The sequence below is a fragment of the Lithobates pipiens genome, unplaced genomic scaffold, assembly GCF_037356315.1.
Source record: "Lithobates pipiens isolate NorthernLeopardFrog02 unplaced genomic scaffold, aLitPip1_a1.2 Scaffold_35, whole genome shotgun sequence".
Lineage (NCBI taxonomy): Eukaryota > Metazoa > Chordata > Amphibia > Anura > Ranidae > Lithobates > Lithobates pipiens.
The window spans coordinates 7,539,638-7,566,591 of NW_027507811.1; the positions used below are offsets into that span (position 1 = coordinate 7,539,638).

At 48.3% G+C, this 26,954-nt stretch overlaps 4 protein-coding genes across 4 annotated transcripts in view; 2 read left to right on the forward strand and 2 right to left on the reverse strand.

The window, feature by feature from the left end:
• LOC143955465 (uncharacterized) overlaps positions 1-7,560 on the forward strand; it is a 230,834-nt gene extending 223,274 nt beyond the window's left edge. Inside the window, exons 6-8 of the mRNA XM_077465508.1 lie at positions 3,496-3,681; positions 3,808-3,946; positions 4,676-7,560. Coding sequence (XP_077321634.1) covers positions 3,496-3,681; positions 3,808-3,946; positions 4,676-6,609 — 2,259 coding nt within the window. The 3' untranslated portion in view covers positions 6,610-7,560. The remainder of the gene's footprint in view (positions 1-3,495; positions 3,682-3,807; positions 3,947-4,675) is intronic.
• Positions 2,099-3,479, forward strand: LOC143956024 (gastrula zinc finger protein XlCGF66.1-like). The gene is made up of 4 exons (XM_077466157.1): positions 2,099-2,169; positions 2,555-2,663; positions 2,865-2,999; positions 3,088-3,479. The coding sequence occupies exons 2-4, from the start codon at positions 2,568-2,570 to the stop codon at positions 3,277-3,279; spliced, it is 423 nt and encodes a 140-aa protein (XP_077322283.1). The 5' UTR covers positions 2,099-2,169; positions 2,555-2,567; the 3' UTR covers positions 3,280-3,479.
• An 8,641-nt stretch (positions 7,561-16,201) lies between the features above and the next one.
• On the reverse strand, positions 16,202-21,539 carry LOC143955796 (uncharacterized). The gene has a single exon (XM_077465917.1). The coding sequence runs from the start codon at positions 21,267-21,269 to the stop codon at positions 19,953-19,955; it is 1,317 nt and encodes a 438-aa protein (XP_077322043.1). The 5' UTR covers positions 21,270-21,539; the 3' UTR covers positions 16,202-19,952.
• A 3,497-nt stretch (positions 21,540-25,036) lies between these two features.
• On the reverse strand, positions 25,037-26,954 carry LOC143955467 (uncharacterized). Its single transcript, XM_077465509.1, has 2 exons — positions 25,688-26,954; positions 25,037-25,414 (listed from the first exon to the last, which is right to left on the reverse strand). Exons 1-2 carry the CDS (start codon positions 25,781-25,783, stop codon positions 25,037-25,039), a joined length of 474 nt encoding a protein of 157 aa, XP_077321635.1. The 5' UTR covers positions 25,784-26,954.

Consider the following 26,954-nt stretch of genomic DNA (forward strand, 5'->3'; position numbering starts at 1 on the left):
AGGGTTATTCCGCCATTTTAGGCCACATGCAATAATTTTACATTTTCATAAGACAATTTTTAAAGATACAAATGATTATTATTGTACTATTTTTGTAAATATTCTTTTCTATTGAAATGTGTACAAATAAATACACATTTTTAAATTACGTTGACTCAGATCTAATTAAGGAAATTCGTCGCACAAGATTAATCGATCTCAACATATATACTTAAGACTTTGAAATATTTTACATTATAAGCTAATTTATTTCAAAGCTTATCTCTAATGCTCTAAACCAGAACCTAAAGAATTTCTGTCTCTTTTGAAGAAAGTTCCCTTCAACCCCTGAAAAATAACCCCACACCATAACCCCCCCCCCCCACCCCACCCCTTTGCTGCACCATTTCCTTTTCCTTCATTAGGCAATATTTTAAAATCGTTAAGCTTATCTCTAATGCTCTAAACCAGAACCTAAAGAATTTCTGTCTCTTTTGAAGAGAGTTCCCTTCAACCCCTGAAAAATAACCCCCCCCCACCCCACCCCTTTGCTGCACCATTTCCTTTTCCTTCATTAAACAATATTTTAAAATCGTTAAGCTTATCTCTAATGCTCTAAACCAGAACCTAAAGAATTTCTGTCTCTTTTGAAGAGAGTTCCCTTCAACCCCTGAAAAATAACCCCACACCATAATCCCCCCCCCCACCCACCACTGGTGATTTAGACCAGTGCACAAATCAAGGTCTATAAAGACATGGATGAGCGAATTTGGGGTGGAGGAACTTGACTGGCCTGACCTCAACCCGAAAGAACACCTTTGGGATGAATTAGCCCTTGTACACATGGTCGGACATTCCGATGGACAATGTCCGATAGGACCGTGTTGTCGGATAATCCGACAGTGTGTGGGCTCCATCGGACTGTTTCCATCGGAGTAGCCGACGGACCAAGTTTTCCACCTGGGCTATAAAATTTTCCGACAACATGATCCGATCGGACTTTGTCCGATCATGTGTAGAGAATTCCGATCGGACAAAGTGCCACGCATGCTCAGATCAAATTCCTAGACCAAAGCTATTGGCTACTAGCGGATTTGGTTGTCGGAATGTCCGAACCGTGTGTACAAGGGCTTAGACTGCGAGCCAGGCCTTCTCTTTCAACATCAGTGCCTGACCTCACAAATGTGCTTCTGGGAAAATGGTCAAACATTTCTATAGACACACTCCTAAACCTTGTGGACGGCCCTCCCAGAAGAGTTGAAGCTGTTATAGCTGCAAAGGGCGGGGCCAACTCAATATTGAACCCTACGGACTAAGACTGGGAGGCCATTGAATTTCATGTGCGTGTAAAGGCAGGTGTCAGGAATCAGCAGCTAAGGAGACCAGACACGTAGCTACACAAGGGAACTGAGACCAAACAAAGTATGCCTTTGCCCATGCTGCTATGCTAGGATCCTCTGCTGAATCCTTCCCATTTCCTAAGTCATATCCTGGGGACCAGGAGCCATTTCCAACCTTTTTTTTTTTCTGCTGGGGTTCTTGCATCCATATACCAGAGATGGGACATGCTGAAATAGGCGGGTTGTTTCCCCATCCCTTCTGTACTGGTGTATGGTGTCCCACCACAATGTGCCTGGATGCTCTGCTGCAGTAGAAGGTGACTGCTTGCTGCTGGGTACACCTGATGAAGACAGTGAAGGGTTGACCCACCTCATCCATTCCACCACCAGCTGAGTCTTCTTTGGATGAATTGGGGCATCAAAGGGCTTGTAAGACCACATGGGAAGGTTTAATTCTAGGTAAGTTCCGAAACGAATCTATCCTAAGCGGCACTACAAACAAATTTGAGGCCAACTATGACTGAATCCATAATCAGTTTAGCTGCAATAGCAAGGTTTCCAAAATTCCAATTAGTAATATATTTCAATCCAACCCCTGGTGGGAGTGGAGGTGACTCCATCTATAAGGATATACAGTACATACACAGAACAAGGCCGTGTTCTCTCTACGAGACTTTTCTCGAAATTGCAGTTCCTCTGAGCTCCACAAGATGGCGATCTCACTTCTACCCAGACAGGAAGTCTCTATGGAAGACAGGAAGTGATGTCATATATAAATAGGAAGTTTTGGGTGAGAGGTGAGTCGGGAGAAAGTAGAGACGAGACATTGCGGGAACTGGAAGCAGAGGAGGTAATAAAATCGTATTTTCTATTTACACCCAGTAACCCCCCCCCCCCCCCCCCCGTCATGTCCATCCTCTTCCTCCATAGTCACTGTGATGTCTTTTATCTCCAGCAGATGATGATACACACATATATAGTGTGGGAACCTAGATTAACCCCTTCAGGACCAGAACATTTCCATCATTTTGGAGATGTTTCACCTTTGTGACTTACCACATAAATTAGATTTTTGTGTCTTGGTAAAGCCCAAAGCCAAAGGTGGGGTGAACCTGGGAAAGAAATCTTACAGAACGTCCCTCCAAATGGAGTCAGCACAACCTGTTGCCCCCTTCCTGACATCCAAATCCTATTATTACATGCCTCTTACCATTATTTGTTTATCTGTCTACAAGGAAACCTTCATAGATGATGGCACGAATGAGGGTGGAGGAGGACCGGAGTCACATGACTGAGAAGATACTAAACCTCACCCTGGAGATCATCTACCTGCTGACCGGAGAGGTGAGGAGGATTCTGGGAGGTCACATGACATCACTCTTATCTCTATTAATAAAACACAGACCTGACCGGAGAGGTGAGGAGGATTCTGGGAGGTCACATGACATCACTCTTATCTCTATTAATAAAAACACAGACCTGACCGGAGAGGTGAGGAGGATTCTGGGATTCTAACATGATGTTCCTATTGGTTCCCCAATACAGAGATTTCCTCTGGTGAAGTCAGGTGATCATATGACCATCACAGTGCCTCCATGTGACTCCCTAAAACCCGAGAGACACAACATGGAGAAGATTCTAGAAGTCACCAAGAAGATGATGGAGCTGCTGACAGGAGAGGTGAGGAGGATTCTGGGAATTCTGGGACATTATCCAGTAACAGACAAGGGATGTGTCTGGATGGTGACTGTATCATTGTGTGTGTCAGGTTCCTATAAGGTGTCAGGATGTCACTGTCTATTTCTCCATGGAGGAGTGGGAGTATTTAGAAGGACACAAGGATCTCTACAAGGACGTCATGATGGCCAATCAGCCGCCCCTCACATCACCGGGTAAGAGGAGACTTTATTGTAAAGGAGAGAGCAGTACGGAGGCTCCACCTAGATCCCCCATCATCTGATAAACACATAGAAACAATGTATTCAGTCAGTGTGTGTGTTTCCTACAGATGGATCCAGTAATGGGAACCCACCAGAGAGATGTCCCCGTCCTCTGTATTCCCGGGATTCCACACAGGAAGGTCACACCATCCCCCACCATCATCAGGTAGATCAATTATTAGTAGTTATGGTTTATACACAGGGGTATGTTTGTTATAATTAATATTTAATTATAGATCCAGAATGGAACCCTCTGGGATTATAATATTATTGTTAAAGAAGAGGATGACGAGTATGGTGTGATGGACGAGCTTTCTGAAGAACACAAGGATCTCTACAAGGACATTGTGATGGACCCATCTAGTAACACAAACCCACCAGAGAGATGTCCCCATTCTCCGTATTCCTGGGATTCTCAACAGGTAAATTCCAACATCCCTCCACATTACAAGGCTGGTGGGGGGGACATCTATAACATGCGACCCGTAGAGATGATGTGTGGTCTCACATCATTAGAGCTTACACTTTCAATCCTTCTCTTGATTTAGGGTGAAGACCTGATAGATATAAAGGTTGAGGGTGAAGAAGAAGAAGAGAGGTATGTGAGGGATGATCAGCAGTCTATGGAGGAGGATGGAATAACGGGGACATTTATAGAGGAGGACACTCCTACAGAGATCAGCACAGGTGGGTCATTAACACTAAATCCATTCCTCCACCCATACTGCTCACTGATTGGTCCAGAGTAGGGCGGGGGCTGGGTGATATCCCTATGATATCAATACAATTCTATCGAAAAGGGGATCTTATCCAGTCCTAGGTTATAAAATCAGATATAACAATATAATGATGGCATCTGGTGGATTGGCAATTCCTCAAACGTGTTTCGTAGATTTAATCTGCTTCTTCAGGAACAATGAAGTCACCACATATTTAACAGCAAGCGCTCTGCACCAATTCCTACCTACTCCATTGAGAATAAATAGGAGACCTCTGGTCTATGTACAGGTTAAAGTGTAAGTAGAGTTGTACCTGTGAGGTCAAATGGTGGTGGGGGGTAAAGAGTAGTATGAATATACGGAAGTGGTGATGGGTAGGCCCATATCTATTTTTATCAATTTAAAAGTTGTCTTTTGGACTTTGATTTGTTTAAGGCCTGGTATATGATAATTCTACACACACAAAAGATTTGAAGTCGAGTTCTGTCTCGGGCTGGTGAATTTAAACAGAATAAGGATGCCATGGTGTTTCTGACTCAGGTTTGGGGGTGCCCAGACTTCATAACCATTTACTAGTTACCTTGAGGGGTGGAATTGTAAGATCCTCAGAGACAAAGCTGCCTGATGTGGGCGGAGTCCTGGTTTAGGGGAACCAATCAGCTCATGTCTAGTAATAATCTTTGTATTTCTATTTTAGTAGATGGACGGGAGATGAGGAAAACCTCAGAGGATTGTCTCACTTTGTCTCCAGACTGTAAAGTAGAAGATGAGGACATCACACAGTATAGTCCAGGAGAAAACCCGACTACCTCAAATGTCCATCCGGCACCACACAGTGTAGATGGACCATCGTATTCCTCTTATCCTGAGGAACCTCAGACTGTGCGGGACGGTGCCCGACCATCGTATTCCTCTTATCCTGAGGAACCTCAGACTGTGCGGGACGGTGCCGGACCATCGTATTCCTCTTATCCCGAGGAACCTCAGACTGTGCGGGACAGTGCCGGACCATCGTATTCCTCTTATCCCGAGGAACCTCAGACTGTGCGGGACGGTGCCGGACCATCGTATTCCTCTTATCCCGAGGAACCTCAGACTGTGCGGGACGGTGCCGGACCATCGTATTCCTCTTATCCTGAGGAACCTCAGACTGTGCGGGACGGTGCCGGACCATCGTATTCCTCTTATCCTGAGGAACCTCAGACTGTGCGGGATGGTGCCGGACCATCGTATTCCTCTTATCCTGAGGAACCTCAGACTGTGCGGGACGGTGCCAGACCATTGTATTCCTCTTATCCCGAGGAACCTCAGACTGTGCGGGACGGTGCCGGACCATCGTATTCCTCTTATCCTGAGGAACCTCAGACTGTGCGGGACGGTGCCGGACCATCGTATTCCTCTTATCCCGAGGAACCTCAGACTGTGCGGGACAGTGCCGGACCATCGTATTCCTCTTATCCCGAGGAACCTCAGATTGTGCGGGACGGTGCCGGACCATCGTATTCCTCTTATCCTGAGGAACCTCAGACTGTGAGGGATGGTGCCGGACCATCGTATTCCTCTTATCCTGAGGAACCTCAGACTGTGCTGGACGGTGCCGGACCATCGTATTCCTCTTATCCTGAGGAACCTCAGACTGTGCGGGACGGTGCCGGACCATCGTATTCCTCTTATCCTGAGGAACCTCAGACTGTGCGGGACGGTGCCGGACCATCGTATTCCTCTTATCCTGAGGAACCTCAGACTGTGCGGGACGGTGTCGGACCATCGTATTCCTCTTATCCCGAGGAACCTCAGACTGTGCGGGACGGTGTCGGACCATCGTATTCCTCTTATCCTGAGGAACCTCAGACTGTGAGGGACAGTGCCATCCTTCAAACATATAAGAGGTTTTCAGGTACTAAGTGTGGAAAATATTTAAATCATACGGGTGAGAAGCCATATTCATGTCCTGAGTGCGGGAAACGTTTTCAACGTAAAGCAAATCTCACCAAACATCAGAGGTCTCACACGGGGGAGAAGCCGTATTCCTGCTCTGAGTCTTGGAAATGCTTTCTGCCAAGATCCCAACATATCACACTTCATATGTATCATTCAGGAAAGAAGACATATTCCTGTCCTGAGTGTGGCAGATGTTTCGTGCAGAGATCAAAACTTGTTTTACATCAAAGATCCCACACGGGGGAGAAGCCGTATTCCTGTCCTGAGTGCGGGAAATGTTTTTCACAGAAGCCCACTCTTTTCCGACACCAGAGATTACACACGGGCAGGAAGCCGTATTCCTGTTCTGAGTGCGAGAAATGTTTTGCGCGAAAATCAAAACTTGTTTTACATCAGAGATCTCACACGGGGGAGAAGCCGTATTTCTGTTCTGAGTGCGGGAAATGTTTTTCGGAGAAGTCCAGTCTCGACAGACATCAGAGACTGCACACAGGTGAGAAGCCGTATTCCTGTCCCGAATGCGGGAAATGTTTTTCTGGGAAGTCCAATCTTCAGAGACATCAGAGTACCCACACGGGGGAGAAGCCGTTTTCCTGTCCCGAGTGTGGGAAATGTTTTTCACAAAAGACCAATCTTTCCAGACATCAGAAGTTGCACAAGGAGGAAAAAACACATTCCTGTTCTGAGTGAGGGAACTTTTTATTCACTGACGTGCTGTCTTTTTGTATGTAAGCGATCCCACACAACCCTTGAGGTAACCTATGTGCGCAAAATGTTTTCTATATGAATCATTATTTGCTGTTCATCAGAGATCTCACACTGGGAAAAAAAGCACACCTTGATATATATATACTAGAGCTGCACGATTCTGGGAAAAATGAGAATCACGATTCTTTTGCTTAGAATGAAGATCACGATTCTCAAAAAACTGTTTTATTTGAAAAATTTACAGGCAGGGTATCGCCGAGTATTGGCAGGAAGGGTATTGGCAGGGTATCGCAGAGTATTGGTAGGCAGGGTATTGCTAGAGTATTGCTAGAGTATTGCTAGAGTATGGCTAAAGTATGGCCAGGGTATTGGCAGAGTATTGGCAGGGTATTGCTGGTTACTGCAGGGTATGGAGGGATGGCTGCTTCCATCTCTGGATCTCTCCCCTCCACTGTACAGATTAGTACAGAGGGGGAGAGAGGAACCGGCGTCATGACATGACACCGGTTTGTTTACGAGTGATCGCTCCGTCGGAGCGATCACAGTGTAAACAGCCTGGGTGTAGAAAGATGGCCGCCGCCACTGTCCCTGCCCACAACCAGGCAGCGGCACGCCACATCGCACGCTCCAATGACTGACGTCAGTTCCGGTGGCTGACGTCAGTTCCGATATCCGCCATTTGAGTTCCAGGCTGGTTACACAGAACCGGCGGCACTAAAAGAAAATCACGGGTCACCCAGAACTTAGATCGCGTGGGGGGGGTGAATTGAGATCGTTTCGCGATTAATCGCGCACCTCTAATATACACCTCAGAAAACTGATCTTCGTAGCATCGAAAATGGTTCAAAAGGAGTTTACCAAAGATCAATGAAGTATTGTACCTTGTTAAGCTTGTTTAACCTTTTGTAGAAAAATAAAAATGAAGTCAATGCCTTTCGTTGGATGAGTATATTTTGTGATGTAAGATTTTTCAGTTTCCTTGGTCAAGCCTGGCTTTATTGAAATGGGAGAGGCGGGGACACAGTTTGGTGGGACAAGGTTTATTCCAGGCAATAAAGTGGCGGTAACTTTATCTGAGATCCATCCAGAAGACAAATGAAGAAATGTGGAGATTCTTCGGAAACTCAGGAGTGGAGAAGAAAAAAAAGAATAAAACACCACAGGTGAGGGTCATATATGTGTAGTAGTTCACACAGAAAAGTAAGGAATTAAAGAACAAATCTGTATTATTCTAGCTCATATGCTCACATCTGTGAGGTAGGAGATCAAGAAACCTCACTGTCATAGTCAAGGGTTAGGCTCTTAGACCAGTAGCTATAGCAGTAGAGTGGCTCCCAGCAGAATACACAAGCAGGTCACCCTGGTGGATGATACAGGCTCATCCGAGGTGTGGTGTCTAAGCACTAACTAGTCTTCATCAGAGCTCCTGATGGTGCAGATGGGGTTTGCTGCATGCTAGTGCCAGGTCGCAGTCCTCAGGATCATCCCAACAAGTGGCTGCAAGTTGGGATCGAGCGGAAGCATAGCTGAGGAACAAGCCAAAGGTTGGTAATAAGTGGTTGCAGGTAGGGATCAACCAAAAGCGTAATCAGGAAACAAGCCAAAGGTCAGCAACAAGTGGCTGCAGGTTGGGAATCGGGATCAAGCAGAAGCATAGTTGAGGAACAAGCTAAAGGTCGGTAACAAGTGGTTGCAGGTGGGGATCAAGCAGAAGTGTAATCGGTAAACAAGCCAAAAGTCGGTAACGAGTGGTTTCAGGTTGGGATCAAGCAGAAGCATAGTCAGTAAACAAGCCGAAGTCCAGTAACAATTTGTTGCAGGTTGGGATCAAGCAGAAGCATAGTTCAGGAACATGCCAAAGGCTGGTAATAAGTGATTGCAGGTGGGGATCAAGCAGAAGTGTAGTCAGTAAACAAGCCAAAGGCCGTAACAAGTGGTTGCAGGTTGGGATCAAGAAGAAGCATAGTCGGTAAACAAGCCAAAGGTCGGTAATAAGTGATTGTAGGTTGGGATCAAGCAAAAGTGTAGTCAAGGGACAAGCCAAAGGTCAGTAACAAGTGGTTGCAGGTTGGGATCAAGCAAAAGTGTAGTCAGGGGAACAAGCCAAAAGTCGGTAACAAGTGGCTACAGGTTGCCATCAAATGGAAACATAGTTGAAGAACAAGTCAAAGATCAGTAACAAGTGGTTGCAGGTTGGGATCAAGCAGAAGTGTAGTAGAGGAACAAATCAAAGGCCGGTAACAAGTGGTTGCAAATGGGGATTAAGCAGAAGCATGGTCAAGGAACAAGTCAAAGGTCAGCCACAAATGGTACAGGTTGGGATCAAACAGAAGTTTAGTTGAGGAACAAGTGAAAGGTTGGTAAAAAGGGGTTGCGGGTTGGCATAAAGCAGAAGCATAGTCAAAAAACAAGTCATAGGTTGGCAACAAGTGGTTGCAGGTTCGGATCAAACAAAAGCATAGTTAAGGAACAAGTCAAAGGTCAGTAACAAGTGGTTGCAGGTTGGGATTAAGCAGAAGCGTAGTTAGTAAATCACCCAAACGTCAGTAACAAGTGGCTGCAGGCTGGGATCAAGCGGAAGCATCGTCAGTAAACAAGCCAAAGGTCAGTAAGGCTGGATTCACACCTATGCTTTTTTTGTGCTTTTTGCATTTTGCAGATTTGCACTAAAGTCCATTTAACATGGTTTCCTATGGAACACGTTCTGTAGTGTAAATCTGCAAAATGCAAAAAGCACTAAAACTGCATAGGTGTGAATCCAGCCTAACAAGTTGTTGCAGGTTGGGATCAAACAGAAGCATAGTTTAGGAACAACTGAAGGTCAGTAGCAAGAGGTTGCAGGTTGGGATCAAGCAGAAGTGTAGTCGAGGAACAAGCAAAAAGGTCAATAACGAGTGTTTTGTGAAGATACGGATGGCAGAAGGCATGAAAGGAGCAAGATGATATTGTTTGGAGGGAGCACAACAATCTGGCAAATAGGAAGTGCAGAGCATGGCTTAAATCAGGAAGTTCCTGGGAGGAGCAAAGAGCTCAGGGTTCATCAGAAACAAGGTACAAGGCAAGGTTGTCCAAAGGATCAGACCGGTATCAGTCCAAGTTCAGATCTGGACTCTGACACTCACTAATGTGAGTATATAAACCAGAATAAATATTGATTTGAGATTTATTTCTTCAAAAAGTAGATATTTATTTGTCATGCAGAAACTGGAAACACCATCAACGCATTTCGTGGCACTGTCATGGTGGCTTCCTCAGGATTGGATGCTATGGAAAATTGCATGGTCTAGCTTGGAAGGTTATTTGAATAACAGGAGGGTGGGGAATTGTTCAGATACATCCTGTTACGGAGTAACAACGCTCTGTCTCCCAATTGATCTCTTGCACTGTTACCCTGTCACAATTGCCCCTGGAAGGCAAGTAGCCATGCCAGCTCACAAGCATGGTCCACCGTTGTCACCACTAGAGCAGAGTTCAGGGTTCGGGTGTAGGTCATGCATAACAGTGGTATTACTTCCGCTATTATACATGACAGCTTCCCACTATCAATGGTTGCTAAGGACTTGGCAATGCCTGTACCCGCTGGCATTCTTAACAACCAGTGATGTCACTGGTCCCATTCATCACCATGGCCAAGAATCCCTGACCATGCTGGCAAAGGAGTGGGGATAGTTTTCCCCCAAGTCGCTTTTTTTTTTTTTTCTTGCAGTACACACATCCATCTCCCCTTGTTTTCTCAGCAGATCCTCTGCAACCTATTAGCATCTACCCCCCACCCTTTTCTATTTTTCTCAGCACATCTCCTGCATCCTATTAACATCTACCCCCCCCCCCCCCCTTTTTTTTCTTCAGCACATCTCCTGCAGCCTATTAGCATCTATTTCTTGTCTGCATTCTGCGCACAAGTAATCAGTAATCACTGTGATTGGCTCTTTCTCTTCAGACATGGCGATATGATTATACACAGGAGGTGATGTGATCCTTCTTCTGGAGCTCAGGTTAGAACAGAGTATAGAGATGTGTCTGCTCTTATATGACAGGGTAGTGAGTGAGTGAGCCCCCTAGTGGTTGAAACATGTCAATGGGCCAAATGTAAATGTAGGGGCGGGGTCTCCTGGGTAATGTCGCTGACTAAATATGGTCACGTCCAGTGGCGTCGCTAGGGGGTGGCTTTTGGGGCTATAGCCCCCGAGTCTCTGCAGGGACCCTGATGCAAGGGGATGCTCTCTGGGGACCCTGATTTAAGGGGGGGGGCTCTCTGGGGACCCTGATTGAAGGAGGGGTTCTCTGGGGACCCTAATGTAAGGGGGGCTCTCTGGAAACCCTGATGTAAGTGGGCAGCTCTCTGGGGACCCTGATTTAAGGAGGAGGCTCTCTGGGGACCCTGATTTAAGGGGGGCTCTCTGGGGAACCTAATGTAAGGGGGGCTCTCTGGAAACCCTGATGTAAATGGGGAGCTCTCTGGAGACCCTGATACAAGGAGAGGCTCTCTGGGGACCCTGATTGAAGGGGGAGGCTCTCTGGGGACCCTGATTTAAGGGGGGGTTCTCTGGGGACCCTAATGTAAGGGGGGCTCTCTGGAAACCCTGATGTAAGTGGGGAGCTCTCTGGTGACCCTGATGCAAGGCGATGCTCTCTGGGGACCCTGATTTAAGGGGGAGGCTCTCTGGGGGCCCTGATTTAAGGGGGGCTCTCTGGGGAACCTAATGTAAGGGGGGCTCTCTGGAAACCCTGATGTAAGTGGGGAGCTCTCTGGTGACCTTGATGCAAGGAGATGCTCTCTGGGGACCCTGATTTAAGGGGGGCTCTCTGGGGACTCTAATGTAAGGGGGGCTCTCTGGAAACCCTGATGTAAGTGGGGAGCTCTCTGGTGACCCTGATGCAATGAGATGCTCTCTGGGGACCCTGATTTAAGGGGGAGGCTCTCTAAAGACCCTGATTGAAGGGGGGGCTCTCTGGGGACCCTAATGTAAGGGAGGCTCTCTGGAAACCCTGATGTAAGTGAGGAGCTCTCTGGGGACCCTGATACAAGGAAAGGCTCTCTGGGGACCCTGATTTAAGGGGGAGGCTCTTTGCGGACCCTGATTTAAGGGAGGCTCTCTGGGGACCCTAATGTAAGTGGGGAGCTCTCTGGGGACCCTGATACAAGGAGAGGCTCTCGGAGGACCCTGATTTAAGGGGGAGGCTCTCTGGGGACCCTGATGTAAGGGGGGCTCTCTGGAAACCCTGATGTAAGTGGGGAGATCTCTGGTGATCCTGATACAAGGAGAGGCTCTCTGGGACCCTGATTTAAGGGGGAGGCTCTCTGGGGACCCTGATTTAAGGGGGGCTCTCTGGGGACCCTGATGTAAGGGGGGCTCTCTGGAAACCCTGATGTAAGTGGGGAGCTCTCTAGGGACCCTGGTGCAAGGGGGAGGCTCTCTGGGGACTCTGATGTAAGGGGGGCTCTTTGGGGACCTTGATGTAAGTGGGAGACTCTCTGGGAATATATACACACACACGTATATTACTGTATATACATGTGTATGCCCACCCAAGCGTATGACTTTCTTTACTATGCTGCTATGGGCTCTAGCCCCAGATGTTTTGTAGACCTAGCAACGCCCCTGGTCACATCTATGTATGATATCACCAGGTATATAGCACCGCTTCTTTTGCATTGAGCTGTGGGGCAGGGGAGCTATGAGTGAGTGGTGGCATCAAAAGGTGTTCCTACATCACGACTTACCATGCATTTAAATTGAACATCCTTTTCACCCCATTTTTTTTCTCAGCAGATCTGTTGCATCCTATTAGCATCTATTCCCCCCCCCCCCCCCATTTCTATTTAGAGAATGAGTAGGGGTACAGTTTATGGAGACACCAAAATGTTTGGTTTCTGCGTAGGGTCATCTGTGACATCCATACCAGACCCTCATCAGGAATAAAGGTCTGATATGTGTTTTTAGGGGGAACCCCACGCCACTTTAGGAGGCATTGTGTCACCTCTTCATCATCTGTTTAAAACTCTAAGATGCCATTTCGAAACTTACACCACTAATAGTCCCATCCAAGGGGAGGGGAGGGGTGCAGTTTGCCATCTTTGCCCTTGGCAGTAGAAAAACCTTTGCCCCAGCACTGCCAGAAGCTATTCAGTACTGGTAGGTCCCCTGTCTCTTCTTGAAGGAGGAAGCCTGAGGACCTGAGCTCTTCTCAGCAAGAAGTCAGCAACAGGCCAATAGCCAAAGGTGTTGTTATTTGGTGGCCCAATCTTGCGCTAAAAAAAATTCTGGTCTCTTCTTGAAGGAGGGAGCCTGAGGTGCTGAGCTCTTCTCAGTAAACAGTCAGCAGAAGGCCATCAGCCAAAGGCGATGTTATCTGGTGGCCCAATCTTCTCCTGAACTTCTTCTGGTCACTTCTTGAAGAAGGCGGCCTGAGGACCTGAGCTCTTCTCAGTAAACAGTCAGCAGAAGGCCATCAGCCAAAGGCGATGTTATCTGGTGGCCCAGTCTTCTCCTGAACTTCTTCTGGTCACTTCTTGAAGAAGGCGGCCTGAGGACCTGAGCTCTTCTCAGTAAACAGTCAGCAGAAGGCCATCAGCCAAAGGTGATGTTATCTGGTGGCCCAATCTTCTCCTGAACTTCTTCTGGTCACTTCTTGAAGAAGGCGGCCTGAGGACCTGAGCTCTTCTCAGCAAGCAAACAGTTAGCAAACCACCAGCCAAAGGTATTGTTATCAGGTGGCTCAGTCTTTTTCAGAAATCGTTCTGGTCTCTTCTTGAAGGAGGGATCCTGAGGACCTGAGCTCTTTTTCAGCAAACAGTCAGCAATAGGCCATCAGCCAAAGGGTGTTGTTATCTGGTGGCCAGTCTTCTGGACTTCTTCTGGTCTCTTCTTGAAGGAGGGAACCTGAAGCCCTGAACCCTTCTCAGCAAGCATTTAGCAACAGGCCACCAGGGAAAGGTATTGTTATGTGGTGGCCCATTCTTCTGGTCTCTTCCTGAAGGAGAGAGCCTGAGGAGCCCTGAAATCTTCTCAGAAAGCAAACAGAAGTTAGCAGGTCACCAGCCAATTGTTATTTGGTGGCTGGCAGAAGGTAAGGTTGCCAGCCAAAGAATGCAGGCACCCGGTGTGTCAGTTCACTCTTTCGGCAAGGAGGTAAAGCACAGCAGAAGACCAGGTAGGTACATAATCAGTTACGTAGAGAATGTGTGCTTTTACTGATTTATATTATATCCACTCCTGTTTAGGGATGAGCTTGAGTTTGGTCCAAACTGGAAGTTATCTGTCATTGCTAAGCCAATGAACTGCAGGCGAGAGATCCTGCATATATACAAATGGTAGGGGATGCTGGTGACATCATTGACCTAATCTGGCCACATTGACCTGGCATTGCCATGTGCCCATATTGAGTCAATAATGTCCCAAGTTTCCCACCCACAGCTCATTCATTCAGCAATGACAGCTAACTTCTGAGTTTGGACAAACTTGGGTTCGAATAGGACCCAAGCTTCTTATTACTTCTGTTCCCTACTGGCAGAATATGAAGTTGGTGCAGCAAGCGGTGCTGGGGATGGAGTACGGGATGCGACACCTACATAGATTAGTCACTTCAACCACACAAGATTGCACTGGAATAGAATGGGTGAGTCTGCCCAAGTGGCAAGACTCTGTAATATTTTTTGACTTAACTGACTTTTTGCCCAAACATAATATGGCATCAGGACGGGAAATATACTGGCAGGGTGGCATGGAGCAGCACAGCGGGCAGTGATTGAGCTGCCATGGAACTGGGGCACTAGGCATTAGAAAGGGGGGCACATGCCTTGGTTGCCCATGCTAGTTATTGCCCTTTGTGGATCCTGGGAATCTCAGGGACCTTGTGTGTACAGAAGAGCCATTATTTTACCGGATGACAGTTCATATCTCCTGGAAGGGTTTGACTTTCATTTTCCATTTCTTGAGGTATCGGCACTTTGGAGCTTTGCATTTGCCAGTGGCCCAGGGATCTCTTGCATGGGGCAGTTGATAAGACTGTACTTTATTTCCTATTCAATGCATTGGATATGATGCATAAGATGAAAAGAGTTGGGTTTTCGTGGTCACCATGCTTAGCTTTTATTGTGGTATAACCCAGTGGTTCTCAACCTCAGTCTTCAAGTACCCCCAACAGACCATGTTTGCAGGATTGCCTTTATCTTGCACAGGTGCTTAAATCAGAGTCAATGGCTTGGTATTTTGGACAGCTATTTTATCAAAGAGAAATTCCCAAAGCATGGGCTGCTGGGGGTACTTAAGGACTGAGATTGAGAACCACTGGTATAACCTATATGGAAAAATACATGGTTTAAATATGAACAGAAAGTGGCCCAGTGTCACAAAGAGAAACATTTCCGGGATGGTTGGATAGGTAGTTGGTGTTCTAGAAACACGGCTTGACTCATCACAAGACTGGGCTGTTGGTATTAATGGCGATCCTCTTGTTTAGAGGGACACGGGACATACAAAAGAAGGAAGGGGGGTTCCTCTATGTTAGATGTGATGTGAAAAAGAGGAAGAAAGATGTTCTTGTAGTAGAAGATGAGGTTGGTGTTCCAGAAACACGGCATGACTCCTCACAAGACTGGGCTGTTTGTATTCATGCTGATCCTCTTGTTTATAGGGACATAGAAAAGACAGAGGGGGGTTTCTCTATGTTAGCCCTTGTACACACGGTCGGACATTCCGACAACCAAATCTGTCGGATTTTGTCTGAAACTGTTGCATACACACAGTCGGACAAAGTTGTCAGAAAATCCGATCGTACGGAACGTGATGACGTTATTTCGTTAGGACGGGACTACGTTCAGGCTAGTAGCCAATAGCTTTGGTCTAGGAAATTGATCTGAGCATGCGTGGCACTTTGTCCGATCGGAATTCTCTACACATGATCGGACAATGTCCTATCAGATCATGTTGTCGGAAAGCCCAGCTGGAAAACTTGGTCCGTCGGATACTCCGATGGAAACAGTCAGAGGGAGCCCACACAGTCGGATTATCCGACAACACGGTCCGATCGGACATTGTCCATCGGAATGTCCGACCGTGTGTACAAGGGCTTAGATGTGTTGTGAAAGTGAGGAAGAAAGATGATCTTGTGGTTGGAAATGTGGTTGGTGTTCCAGAAACACGGCTTGACTCCTCACAAGACTGGGCTGCTGGTATTCATGCTGATCCTCTTGTTTAGAGGGACATAGAAAAGATGGAGGGGGGTTTCTCTATGTTAGATGTGATGTGAAACTGAGGAAGAAAGATGATCTTGTGCTTGGAGGTGGTGATGGTGCGGAGGAGGAATTACGGGTGGAATGATAGACGGGTTAATGAACTGATGGACTTATCATTGGAGTCTACTACAGACGTCCTGAGATTTATGAGAAGGGGGGAAGTCGGATGTTCCAACAAGTACAAGTCGGTAAAACCAAACTACTAAGACACAAGATTAAGACTAAAACCTACGGTATGGGCCTTACTTGTAGTGTTAGAAAAAGGGAAAAAAAAAAGGACATTTCATCATAAAAATTTGAAGGCCGGCTTTTATCAATCAACCTACAAAGAAAATCTTCAGTTTATGATTGGAAATATTTATTCTTTATTTCTATTATACAAAAAAAAAGGTTAATATAATTGCATTTTTAATAAATATGAAATGTAACATCTGGAAATGTCATATTTTCCACTTTCAGAAGCAGGTGGCGCTCTCCAAGCCAAGGAAGCTGCCTGTGATGGCTGATGACTACTGCACAGGAATTTTCAGCCTGGTCATGTAGTCCCTTTTCATCGACAAGCAACATCTAGCTTCTCTCTTACCATGTTGTCTTCCTTTGAGGCTTCTGCTGAAGATCAGGGGAGATCAGACTACACTGCTAGAGGGACCCAACCAGCAGTGACACCCCCTCCTTCTCTCTCCTAGAGGGACCCAACCAGCAGTGACACCCCCTCCTTCTCTCTCCTAGAGGGACCCAACCAACAGTGACACCCCCTCCTTCTCTCTCCTAGAGGGACCCAACCGGCAGTGACACCCCCTCCTTCTCTCTCCTAGAGGGACCCAACCGGCAGTGACACCCCCTCCTTCTCTCTCCTAGAGGGACCCAACCGGCAGTGACGCCCCTCCTTCTCTCTCCTAGAGGGACCCAACCGGCAGTGACACCCCCTCCTTCCCTCTCCTAGAGGGACCCAACCGGCAGTGACACCCCCTCCTTCTCTCTCCTAGAGGGACCCAACCGGCAGTGACACCCCCTCCTTCTCTCTCCTAGAGGGATCCAACCGGCAGTGACACCCCCTCCTTCTCTCTCCTAGAGGGACCCAACCAGCAGTGACACCCCCTCCTTCTCTCTCCTAGAGGGATCCAACCAGCATGGACACCTCCTCCTTCTCTCTCCTAGAGGGATCCAACCAGCAGTGACACCCCCTCCTTCTCTCTCCTAGAGGGACCCAACCAGCAGTGACACCCCCTGCTTCTCTCTCCTAGAGGGATCCAACCAGCAGTGACACCCCCTCCTTCTCTCTCCTAGAGGAACCCAACCAGCCTTGACACCCCCTCCTTCTCTCTCCTAGAGGGACCCAACCAGCAGTGACACCCCCTCCTTCTCTCTCCGAGAGGGACCCAACCAGCAGTGACACCCCCTCCTTCTCTCTCCTAGAGGGATCCAACCAGCATGGACACCCCCTCCTTCTCTCTCCTAGAGGGATCCAACCAGCAGTGACACCCCCTCCTTCTCTCTCCTAGAGGGACCCAACCAGCAGTGACACCCCCTCCTTCTCTCTCCTAGAGGGACCCAACCAGCAGTGACACCCCCTCCTTCTCTCTCCTAGAGGGATCCAACCAGCATGGACACCCCCTCCTTCTCTCTCCTAGAGGGATCCAACCGGCAGTGACACCCCCTCCTTCTCTCTCCTAGAGGGACCCAACCGGCAGTGACACCCCCTCCTTCTCTCTCCTAGAGGGATCCAACCAGCAGTGACACCCCCTCCTTCTCTCTCCTAGAGGGACCCAACCGGCAGTGACACCCCCTCCTTCTCTCTCCTAGAGGGACCCAACCAGCAGTGACACCCCCTCCTTCTCTCTCCTAGAGGGACCCAACCAGCAGTGACACCCCCTCCTTCTCTCTCCTAGAGGGATCCAACCGGCAGTGACACCCCCTCCTTCTCTCTCCTAGAGGGACCCAACCAGCCGTGACACCCCCTCCTTCTATCTCCTAGAAGGACCCAACCGGCAGTGACACCCCCTCCTTCTCTCTCCTAGAGGGACCCAACCAGCAGTGACACCCCCTCCTTCTCTCTCCTAGAGGGACCCAACCAGCAGTGACACCCCCTCCTTCTCTCTCCTAGAGGGACCCAACCAGCAGTGACACCCCCTCCTTCTCTCTCCTAGAGGGACCCAACCAGCAGTGACACCCCCTCCTTCTCTCTCCTAGAGGGACCCAACCAGCAGTGACACCCCCTCCTTCTCTCTCCTAGAGGGACCCAACCAGCAGTGACACCCCCTCCTTCTCTCTCCTAGAGGGACCCAACCAACAGTGACACCCCCTCCTTCTCTCTCCTAGAGGGACCCAACCAGCAGTGACACCCCCTCCTCTCTCCTAGAGGGACCCGATCAGCCGTGACACCCCCTCCTTCTCTCTCCTAGAGGGACCCAACCGGCAGTGACGCCCCCTCCTTCTCTCTCCTAGAGGGACCCAACCAGCAGTGACGCCCCCTCCTTCTCTCTCCTAGAGGGACCCAACCGGCAGTGACGCCCCCTCCTCCTCTCTCCTAGAGGGACCCAACCAGCAGTGACACCCCCTCCTTCTCTCTCCTAGAGGGATCCAACCAGCAGTGATGCCCCCTCCTTCTCTCTCCTAGAGGGACCCAACCAGCAGTGACACCCCCTCCTTCTCTCTCCTAGAGGGACCCAACCAGCAGTGACACCCCCTCCTTCTCTCTCCTAGAGGGACCCAACCGGCAGTGACACCCCCTCCTTCTCTCTCCTAGAGGGACCCAACCAGCAGTGACACCCCCTCCTTCTCTCTCCTAGAGGGACCCAACCGGCAGTGACACCCCCTCCTTCTCTCTCCTAGAGGGACCCAACCAGCAGTGACGCCCCCTCCTTCTCTCTCCTAGAGGGACCCAACCAGCAGTGACACCCCCTCCTTCTCTCTCCTAGAGGGACCCAACCGGCAGTGACACCCCCTCCTTCTCTCTCCTAGAGGGACCCAACCGGCAGTGACACCCCCTCCTTTTCTCTCCTAGAGCAACCCAACCAGCAGTGACACCCCCTCCTTCTCTCTTCTAGAGGGACCCAACCAGCAGTGACACCCCTCCTTCTCTCTCCTAGAGGGACCCAACCAGCAGTGACACCCCCTCCTTCTCTCTCCTAGAGGGACCCAACCGGCAGTGACACCTCCTCCTTCTCTCTCCTAGAGGGACCCAACCGGCAGTGACACCCCCTCCTTCTCTCTCCTAGAGGGACCCAACCGGCAGTGACACCCCCTCCTTCTCTCTCCTAGAGGGACCCAACCGGCAGTGACACCCCCTCCTCTCTCCTAGAGGGACCCAACCGGCAGTGACACCCCCTCCTTCTCTCTCCTAGAGGGACCCAACCAGCAGTGACACCCCCTCCTTCTCTCTCCTAGAGGGACCCGACCGGCAGTGACACCCCCTCCTTCTCTCTCCTAGAGAGACCCAACCGGCAGTGACACCCCCTCCTTCTCTCTCCTAGAGGGACCCAACCAGCAGAGACACCCCCTCCTTCTCTCTCCTAGAGGGACCCAACCAGCAGTGACACCCCCTCCTTCTCTCTCCTAGAGGGACCCAACCAGCAGTGACACCCCTTCCTTCTCTCTCCTAGAGGGACCCAACCGGCAGTGACACCCCCTCCTTCTCTCTCATAGAGGGACCCAACCGGCAGTGACACCCCCTCCTTCTCTCTCCTAGAGGGACCCAACCGGCAGTGACACCCCCCCCTTCTCTCTCCTAGAGGGACACAACCAGCAGTGACACCCCCTACTTCTCTCTCCTAGAGGGACCCAACCAGCAGTGACACCCCCTCCTTCTCTCTCCTAGCAGAGGAGATCAGACAGAACTTTGAAGTCTTCAGTGATCTCCAATTTCCTTATAAAGTGTTTCTTCCATGATAAAGATCAGAGGAGCGCTCAGCCACGTGTTTTCTGAGGTGTAGATCAAGGTGAGCTTCTTCCCAGTGTGAGATCTCTGATGTACAGAAACATATGATCCATATAGAAGACGTTTCCCGCACTCAGGACATTAATTCACCTCAAAGGTTGTGTGGGTTCTCTGATGTTTAGTACAAGACTTCTGTAAGAAACATTTCCTTCACTTGAGACAAGAAAATGGCTTCCCCCCAGTGTGAGTTCTTCGATGTATAGCAAAATCTGATCTCCGTTGATAACATCTCCCACACTTAGAGCAGGAATACGGCTTCTCCCCTTTGTGAGATCTTTGATGTATGACAAGGTCTGATTTCCGTTGATAACATTTCCTGCACTCAGAGCAGGAATACGGTTTCTCGCCTGTGTGGGATCTTTGATGTATAGCAATATCTGATTTCTGTGAAAAACATTTCCCGCACTCAGAGCAGGAATATGGCTTTTCTCCCGTGTGAGATCTCTGATGTCTAGCAAGATCTGAGCTCTGTATAAAGCCTTTTCCACACTCGGGGCAGGAATACGGCTTCTTCCCTGTGTGAGAGATTTGATGTACAACAAGCCCTGATTTCCGTCTATAACATTTGCCGCACTCGGGGCAGGAAAACGGCTTCACCCCTGTGTGAGAGGTCTGATGTGTAAGAAGGTATGATCTCCGTTTATAACATTTCCCGCACTCTGGGCAGGGATACGGCTTCTCACCAGTGTGAGATCTTAGATGTATAACAAGTTCTGATTTCCGCGGATAACATTTCCCGCACTCGGAGCAAAAATACGGCTTCTCCCCTGTATGACCGCTCTGATGGGTATCAAGCTCTGATTTCCGGGAATAACATTTCCCGCACTCAAGGCAGGCAAATGGCCTCTCCCCCGTGTGAGATCTCTGATGTATAACAAGTAGAGAATTCCGCGTATAACATTTCCCGCACTCGGGGCAGGAAAACGGCTTTTCACCCGTGTGCAATCTCTGATGTGCAGTAAGATTGGACTTATGTGAAAAACATTTTCCACACTCCGAACAGAAATATGGCTTCTCCCCCGAGTGCATTTTCTGATGTGAGTTTAGATGGTCTTTCTTTGCAAAACATTTTCCACACTCAGAACAGGAATACGGCTTCTTCCCTGAGTGAGACGTCTCATGTGTAGCAAGCTTTGATTTATAAAGAAAACACTTCCCGCACTCAGAACAGGAATAAAGCTTCTCTCCCGTATGAAATCTCTGATGTACAGAAAAACTTATTTTAGAGCGAAACCTTTCCCCGCATTCAGAACAGGCAAATGCCTTCTTCCCCTGAATCCCGGCCCCATCCCCCACAGTACGAGGTTGCTCAGAGTCGGAGGGACTCCATGGTCTATCCACACTGTGAAGTCCACCATCCATAGTGGAGATCATTGTCTTTTCTCCTCCACAATCTCCTGTGATGTCCTCATCTTCCATTCTACAACCTGGAGATAAAGTGAGACGATCCTTTGAGGGTTTCTCCATGGCGTGTCCTGGAAAAATATAAAAACATCATCAATAGATATGAGAGGGTTAGTTCACTTCCATCAAGATCCCATCTGGATCAGGTAGATATGAGTGAGGAGATGTTCTCTGTGGAGGTCCCAACCAGCCGGGACTTTTCCCCCCTCTTCAGTCCTTTGGTCCTCCTCCCAGATCACTTCTACATTTACACAGCCTTGTCAGAAGAGCAGGAACCAATGGGGGCTGGGAGGTCCATGCTCTTTACACAATCTCAGCAAGGTTACTATTTGTCCCCGTTTCCGAGGGGCAATTTCGATTTTGAGGACTCTATACTCCCCAAAATGGCACTGCCAGGCTGTGTATAGCCAATTGCACATAAACGGTGGGCTGGTTTTCTTTTTCCAGCTAGGGAAAGCCATTTAAGGGTGGCCGAGTCCTGCACTGCCTCACGGCCAGGAACATAGTAGGCAAGGCTGGTTTCTCAAGAATCCAGGATGGGCTTCCCTTCCCACACTGCTGGCCACAGAAGCCTATCGGGTCTTTTGAAATGGCTTGTGACCTCTTCTCTCCATATCTTACTTACTCCTGACCTCTGCTCTCCATGCGTTACTTACTCCCGACCTCTGCTCTCCATGCGTTACTTACTCCCGATCTCTGCTCTCCATGCGTTACTTACTCCCGATCTCTGCTCTCCATGCGTTACTTACTCCCGACCTCTGCTCTCCATGCGTTACTCTGTATTACATACTCTGTGCGTTACAGCAGTAACATATGGAGAGCACAGGTCGGGAGTAACTAACATATGGAGAGCAGGGGTCGAGAGTAAGTAACATATGGAGAGCAAAGGTCGGGAGTAAGTAACACAGAGAGCAGAGGTCAGGAGTAAGTAGCATATGGAGAGCAGAGGTCGAGAGTAAGTAACATAGGGAGAGCAGAGGTTGGGAGTAAGTAACACATGGAGAGCAGAGGTCGGTAGTAAGTAACACAGAGAGCAGAGGTTGGGAGTAACGCACAGGAAGCAGAGGTCAGGAGTAAGTAGCATCTGGAGAGCAGAGGTCAGGAGTTAGTAGCATATGGAGAGCAGAGGTCGGGAGTAAGTAACACATACAGCAGAGGTAGGGACTAAGTATACGTTACTTACTCCCAACCTCTGCTCTCCATATCTTACTTACTCCCAACCTCTACTCTCCATATCTTACTTACTCCCGACCTCTGCTCTCCATGCGTTACTTACTCCCGACCTCTGCTCTCCATGCGTTACTTACTCCCGACCTCTGCTCTCCATGCGTTACTTACTCCCGACCTCTGCTCTCCATGCGTTACTTACTCACGACCTCTGCTCTCTGTGCATTACAGCAGTAACATATATGGAGAGCAGAGGTCGAGAGTAAGTAACATAGGGAGAGCAGAGGTCGGGAGTAAGTAACGCATGGAGAGCAGAGGTCAGGAGTAAGTAACACAGAGAGTAGAGGTCAGGAGTAAGTAGCATATGGAGAGCAGAGGTCGGGAGTAAGTAACACAGAGAGCAGAGGTCGGGAGTAAGTAACACAGAGAGCAGAGGTCGGGAGTAAGTAGCATAAGGAGAGCAGAGGTCGAGAGTAAGTAACACATGGAGAGCAGAGGTTGGGAGTAACGCACAGGAAGCAGAGGTCAGGAGTAAGTAGCATATGGAGAGCAGAGGTCAGGAGTAAGTAGAATATGGAGAGCAGAGGTCGGGAGTAAGTAACACATACAGCAGAGGTAGGGACTAAGTATACGTTACTTACTCCCAACCTCTGCTCTCCATATCTTACTTACTCCCAACCTCTGCTCTCCATGCGTTACTTACTCCCGACCTCTGCTCTCTGTGCATTACAGCAGTAACATATGGAGAGCAGAGGTCGAGAGTAAGTAACATAGGGAGAGCAGAGGTCGGGAGTAAGTAACACATGGAAAGCAAAGGTCGGGAGTAAGTAACACAGAGAGTAGGTCAGGAGTAAGTAGCATATGGAGAGCAGAGGTCGAGAGTAAGTAACACATGGAGAGCAGAGGTCGGGAGTAAGTAACACAGAGAGCAGAGGTTGGGAGTAACGCACAGGAAGCAGAGGTCAGGAGTAAGTAGAATATGGAGAGCAGAGGTCAGGAGTAAGTAGCATATGGAGAGCAGAGGTCGGGAGTAAGTAACACATACAGCAGAGGTAGGGACTAAGTATACGTTACTTACTCCCAACCTCTGCTCTCCATATCTTACTTACTCCCGACCTCTGCTCTCCATGCGTTACTTACTCCTGACCTCTACTCTCCATATACTACTTACTTCTGCCCTCTACTCTCCATATGCTATTTACTCCCGACCTCTGATTTCTGTGCATTACTTACTCCCGACCTCTGCTCTCTGTGTGTTACAGCAGAGGTAGGGACTAAGTAAGGCACAGAAAGCAGAGGTCGGGAGTAAGTAAGATATGGAGAGCAGAGGTCGGGAGTAAGTAACGTATACAGCGTAGGTAGGAACTAAGTAACGCACAGAGAGCAGAGGTCGGGAGTAAGTAACAGAATGCAGAGGTCAGGAGTAAGTAACGTATACAGCGTAGGTAGGAACTAAGTAACGCACAGAGAGCAGAGATCGGGAGTAAGTAACGCATACAGCAGAGGTAGGGACTAAGTCTGCTCTCCATAAGTTACTTACTCCTGACCTCTGCTCTTTGTGTGATATGTTCTTCTGACCTCTCTTCTCTGTGCAATACTTACACCCCACTCCGCACACTGTGTATTACTTCCAACCTCTGCTCTTTGCGTGTTACTTCTCACCCAAGCACTCTATGTGTTTATCAGATGATGGGGGATCTAGGTGGAGCCTCCGTACTGCTCTCTCCTTTACAATAAAGTCTCCTCTTACCCGGTGATGTGAGGGGCGGCTGATTGTCCATCATGACGTCCTTGTAGAGATCCTTGTGTCCTTCTAATTTAATACTCCCACTCCTCCATGGAGAAATAGACAGTGACATCCTGACACCTTATAGGAACCTGACACACACAATGATACAGTCACCATCCAGACACATCCCTTGTCTGTTACTGGATAATGTCCCAGAATTCCCAGAATCCTCCTCACCTCTCCTGTCAGCAGATGGACCATCATGGTGGTCAGTTCCAGGATCTTCTGCATGTTGTGTCTTGTAGGCATCAAGGATGGGGGTGGGGGGATGGGATTCTGGACTTTGGAGGATCTTGTCTCATCTTTAGTAGATTTCTTCATGACCCCTGCACAGTTCTGTGTTAGAGAAATATAAATATCACTCTCCCATAATCCCTCACTTCTATGGTGAGCGCTAGAATTATTCTTCAAGGATTGGCCACAATGTTCCTGATTGAGGACAGACATCTCCATCCAATCATATCATTACAATGTGGTCAGATTTATAGCTCCTTCTAGAAACCATATAATAGAGTCACTAATGCTTTACTAGTAAGGCCCGCCGACCCACCGGGAAAGGTTACCCATGGACTTAGCGGTCAGTAGGAGTGGTGTGCCGACAATCACGGGTCTCACTGATTGGACTAAAGCTGAAATTCCTCTCTTCTATAACCCTTGCCGCCATCTTGTGCTGTAACCAAATATCATAGAGTACGTACAGTTTATGTATTCATAGTAATTGTGTGGACGTCGTTATTGATTAGCAGAACATCAGAAGACTTAAATTGACTCTGAATACCTCCAAGTGTAGAGCGGAGTCAGATGTAACCCGTTCATTACACTCACCTCTCCAGTCAGCAGGCCGAGGATCTCCAGGGTGAGGTTCAAAATCATCTCATTCCGGGGAAATTCCTTCCTTACATTCTTCACAAAACTCAAATTCTGCTGATTGTCCATCATGACGTCCTTGTAGAGATCCTTGTGTCCTTCTAAATACTCCCACTCCTCCATGGAGAAATAGACAGTGACATCCTGACACCTTATAGGAACCTGACACACACAATGATACAGTCACCATCCAGACACATCCCTTGTCTGTTACTGGATAATGTCCCAGAATTCCCAGAATCCTCCTCACCTCTCCTGTCAGCAGCTCCATCATCTTCTTGGTGACTTCTAGAATCTTCTCCATGTTGTGTCTCTCAGGTTTTAGGGAGTCACATGGAGGCACTGTGATGGTCATATGATCACCGGACTTCACCAGAGGAAATCTCTGTATTGGAGAACCAATAGGAACATCATGTTAGAATCCCAGAATCCTCCTCACCTCTCCGGTCAGGTCTGTGTTTTATTAATAGAGATAAGAGTGATGTCATGTGACCTCCCAGAATCCTCCTCACCTCTCCGGTCAGGTCTGTGTTTTATTAATAGAGATAAGAGTGATGTCATGTGACCTCCCAGAATCCTCCTCACCTCTCCGGTCAGGTCTGTGTTTTATTAATAGAGATAAGAGTGATGTCATGTGACCTCCCAGAATCCTCCTCACCTCTCCGGTCAGCAGGTAGATGATCTCCAGGGTGGAGTTTTGTATCCTCTCAGTCATGTGACTCCGGTCCTCCTCCATCCTCAGTGACGTGGTCATGTGATCTATGATGGTTTCTCTGTAGATGGATAGCGGAGAATTATCTGGACTGTATTGGTTGTAAATGATTAGGATGGAGATAGAAGTGGTGGATAGTGGTTACTGGACTACCCCTCCCCCCATTGGGAATTGGCACATGTAGATTAGGTTACATCGTTTTTGTTGTGTGTCGTGGCCCCTGGAAACCTGCCAGTTCATATATAGTAGAAAGATGATTTGAATCTACATGAGGATTCAAACATAGTCAGTGTAAGCCCTTGTACACACGGGTCGGAGATTCCGACAACCAAATCCGTCGGATTTTGTCAGACGGATTTTGTCCGAAACTGTTGCATACACACGGTCGGATGAAGTTGTCGGAAAATCCGATCATTCAGAACGTTATGACGTAATTTCGTTACGACGGGACTACGTTCAGGCTAGTAGCCAATAGCTTTGGTGTAGGAATTTGATCTGAGCATGCGTGGCACTTTGTCCGATCGGAATTCTCTACACATGATCGGAGTATGTCCGATCGGAGCATTTTGTCAGAAAATATTTCCGGCAAGTTGGAAAATTTGGTCCTTCGGATATTCCGACGGAAACAGTCCGATGAAGACCACACACAGTCGGAATATCCGACAAAACGCTCCGATCGGACACATTCCGTCCGAATCTCCGACCGTGTGTACAAGGGCTTAGTAGTGAATCCATATTTTTGAGAAAGGAATCAATGGAATGGAGCGATTGTATATACCAAAAAAGTTCCACCGTTTGGAATTTTATGGAAGTTTTGAGCTGATGGAAAGTTTGACTCTCTTTTGTATTAAGTGAGGAAAGAAGAGGGATTTGTTTACAAAAGAGGGGCAGTTCCTCCAAATTAGAGACAACTGGAAGCTATCTCACTGGAGATCCCATGGCCGCCAGAAGCGAGTTGATGGCTGTCAACTGTGAAGTGCCCCTTTTTCTGGAAACTTCTGTTCACTGCTTTCCCTCTTTACTCTTCCGTTGGAGACACCCAAGTGTGGTCTGATACCTCATCATCCACCACCTGTTCCTCAAAGCTGCTCTTCCCTCCACGACACCCAAGTGTGGTCTGACATCTCATCACCCACCTCCTCTTCATAAGAGCTGTCCTGCTCTTCTCTCTACGACACCCAAGTGTGGTCTGACATCTCATCACCTACCTCCT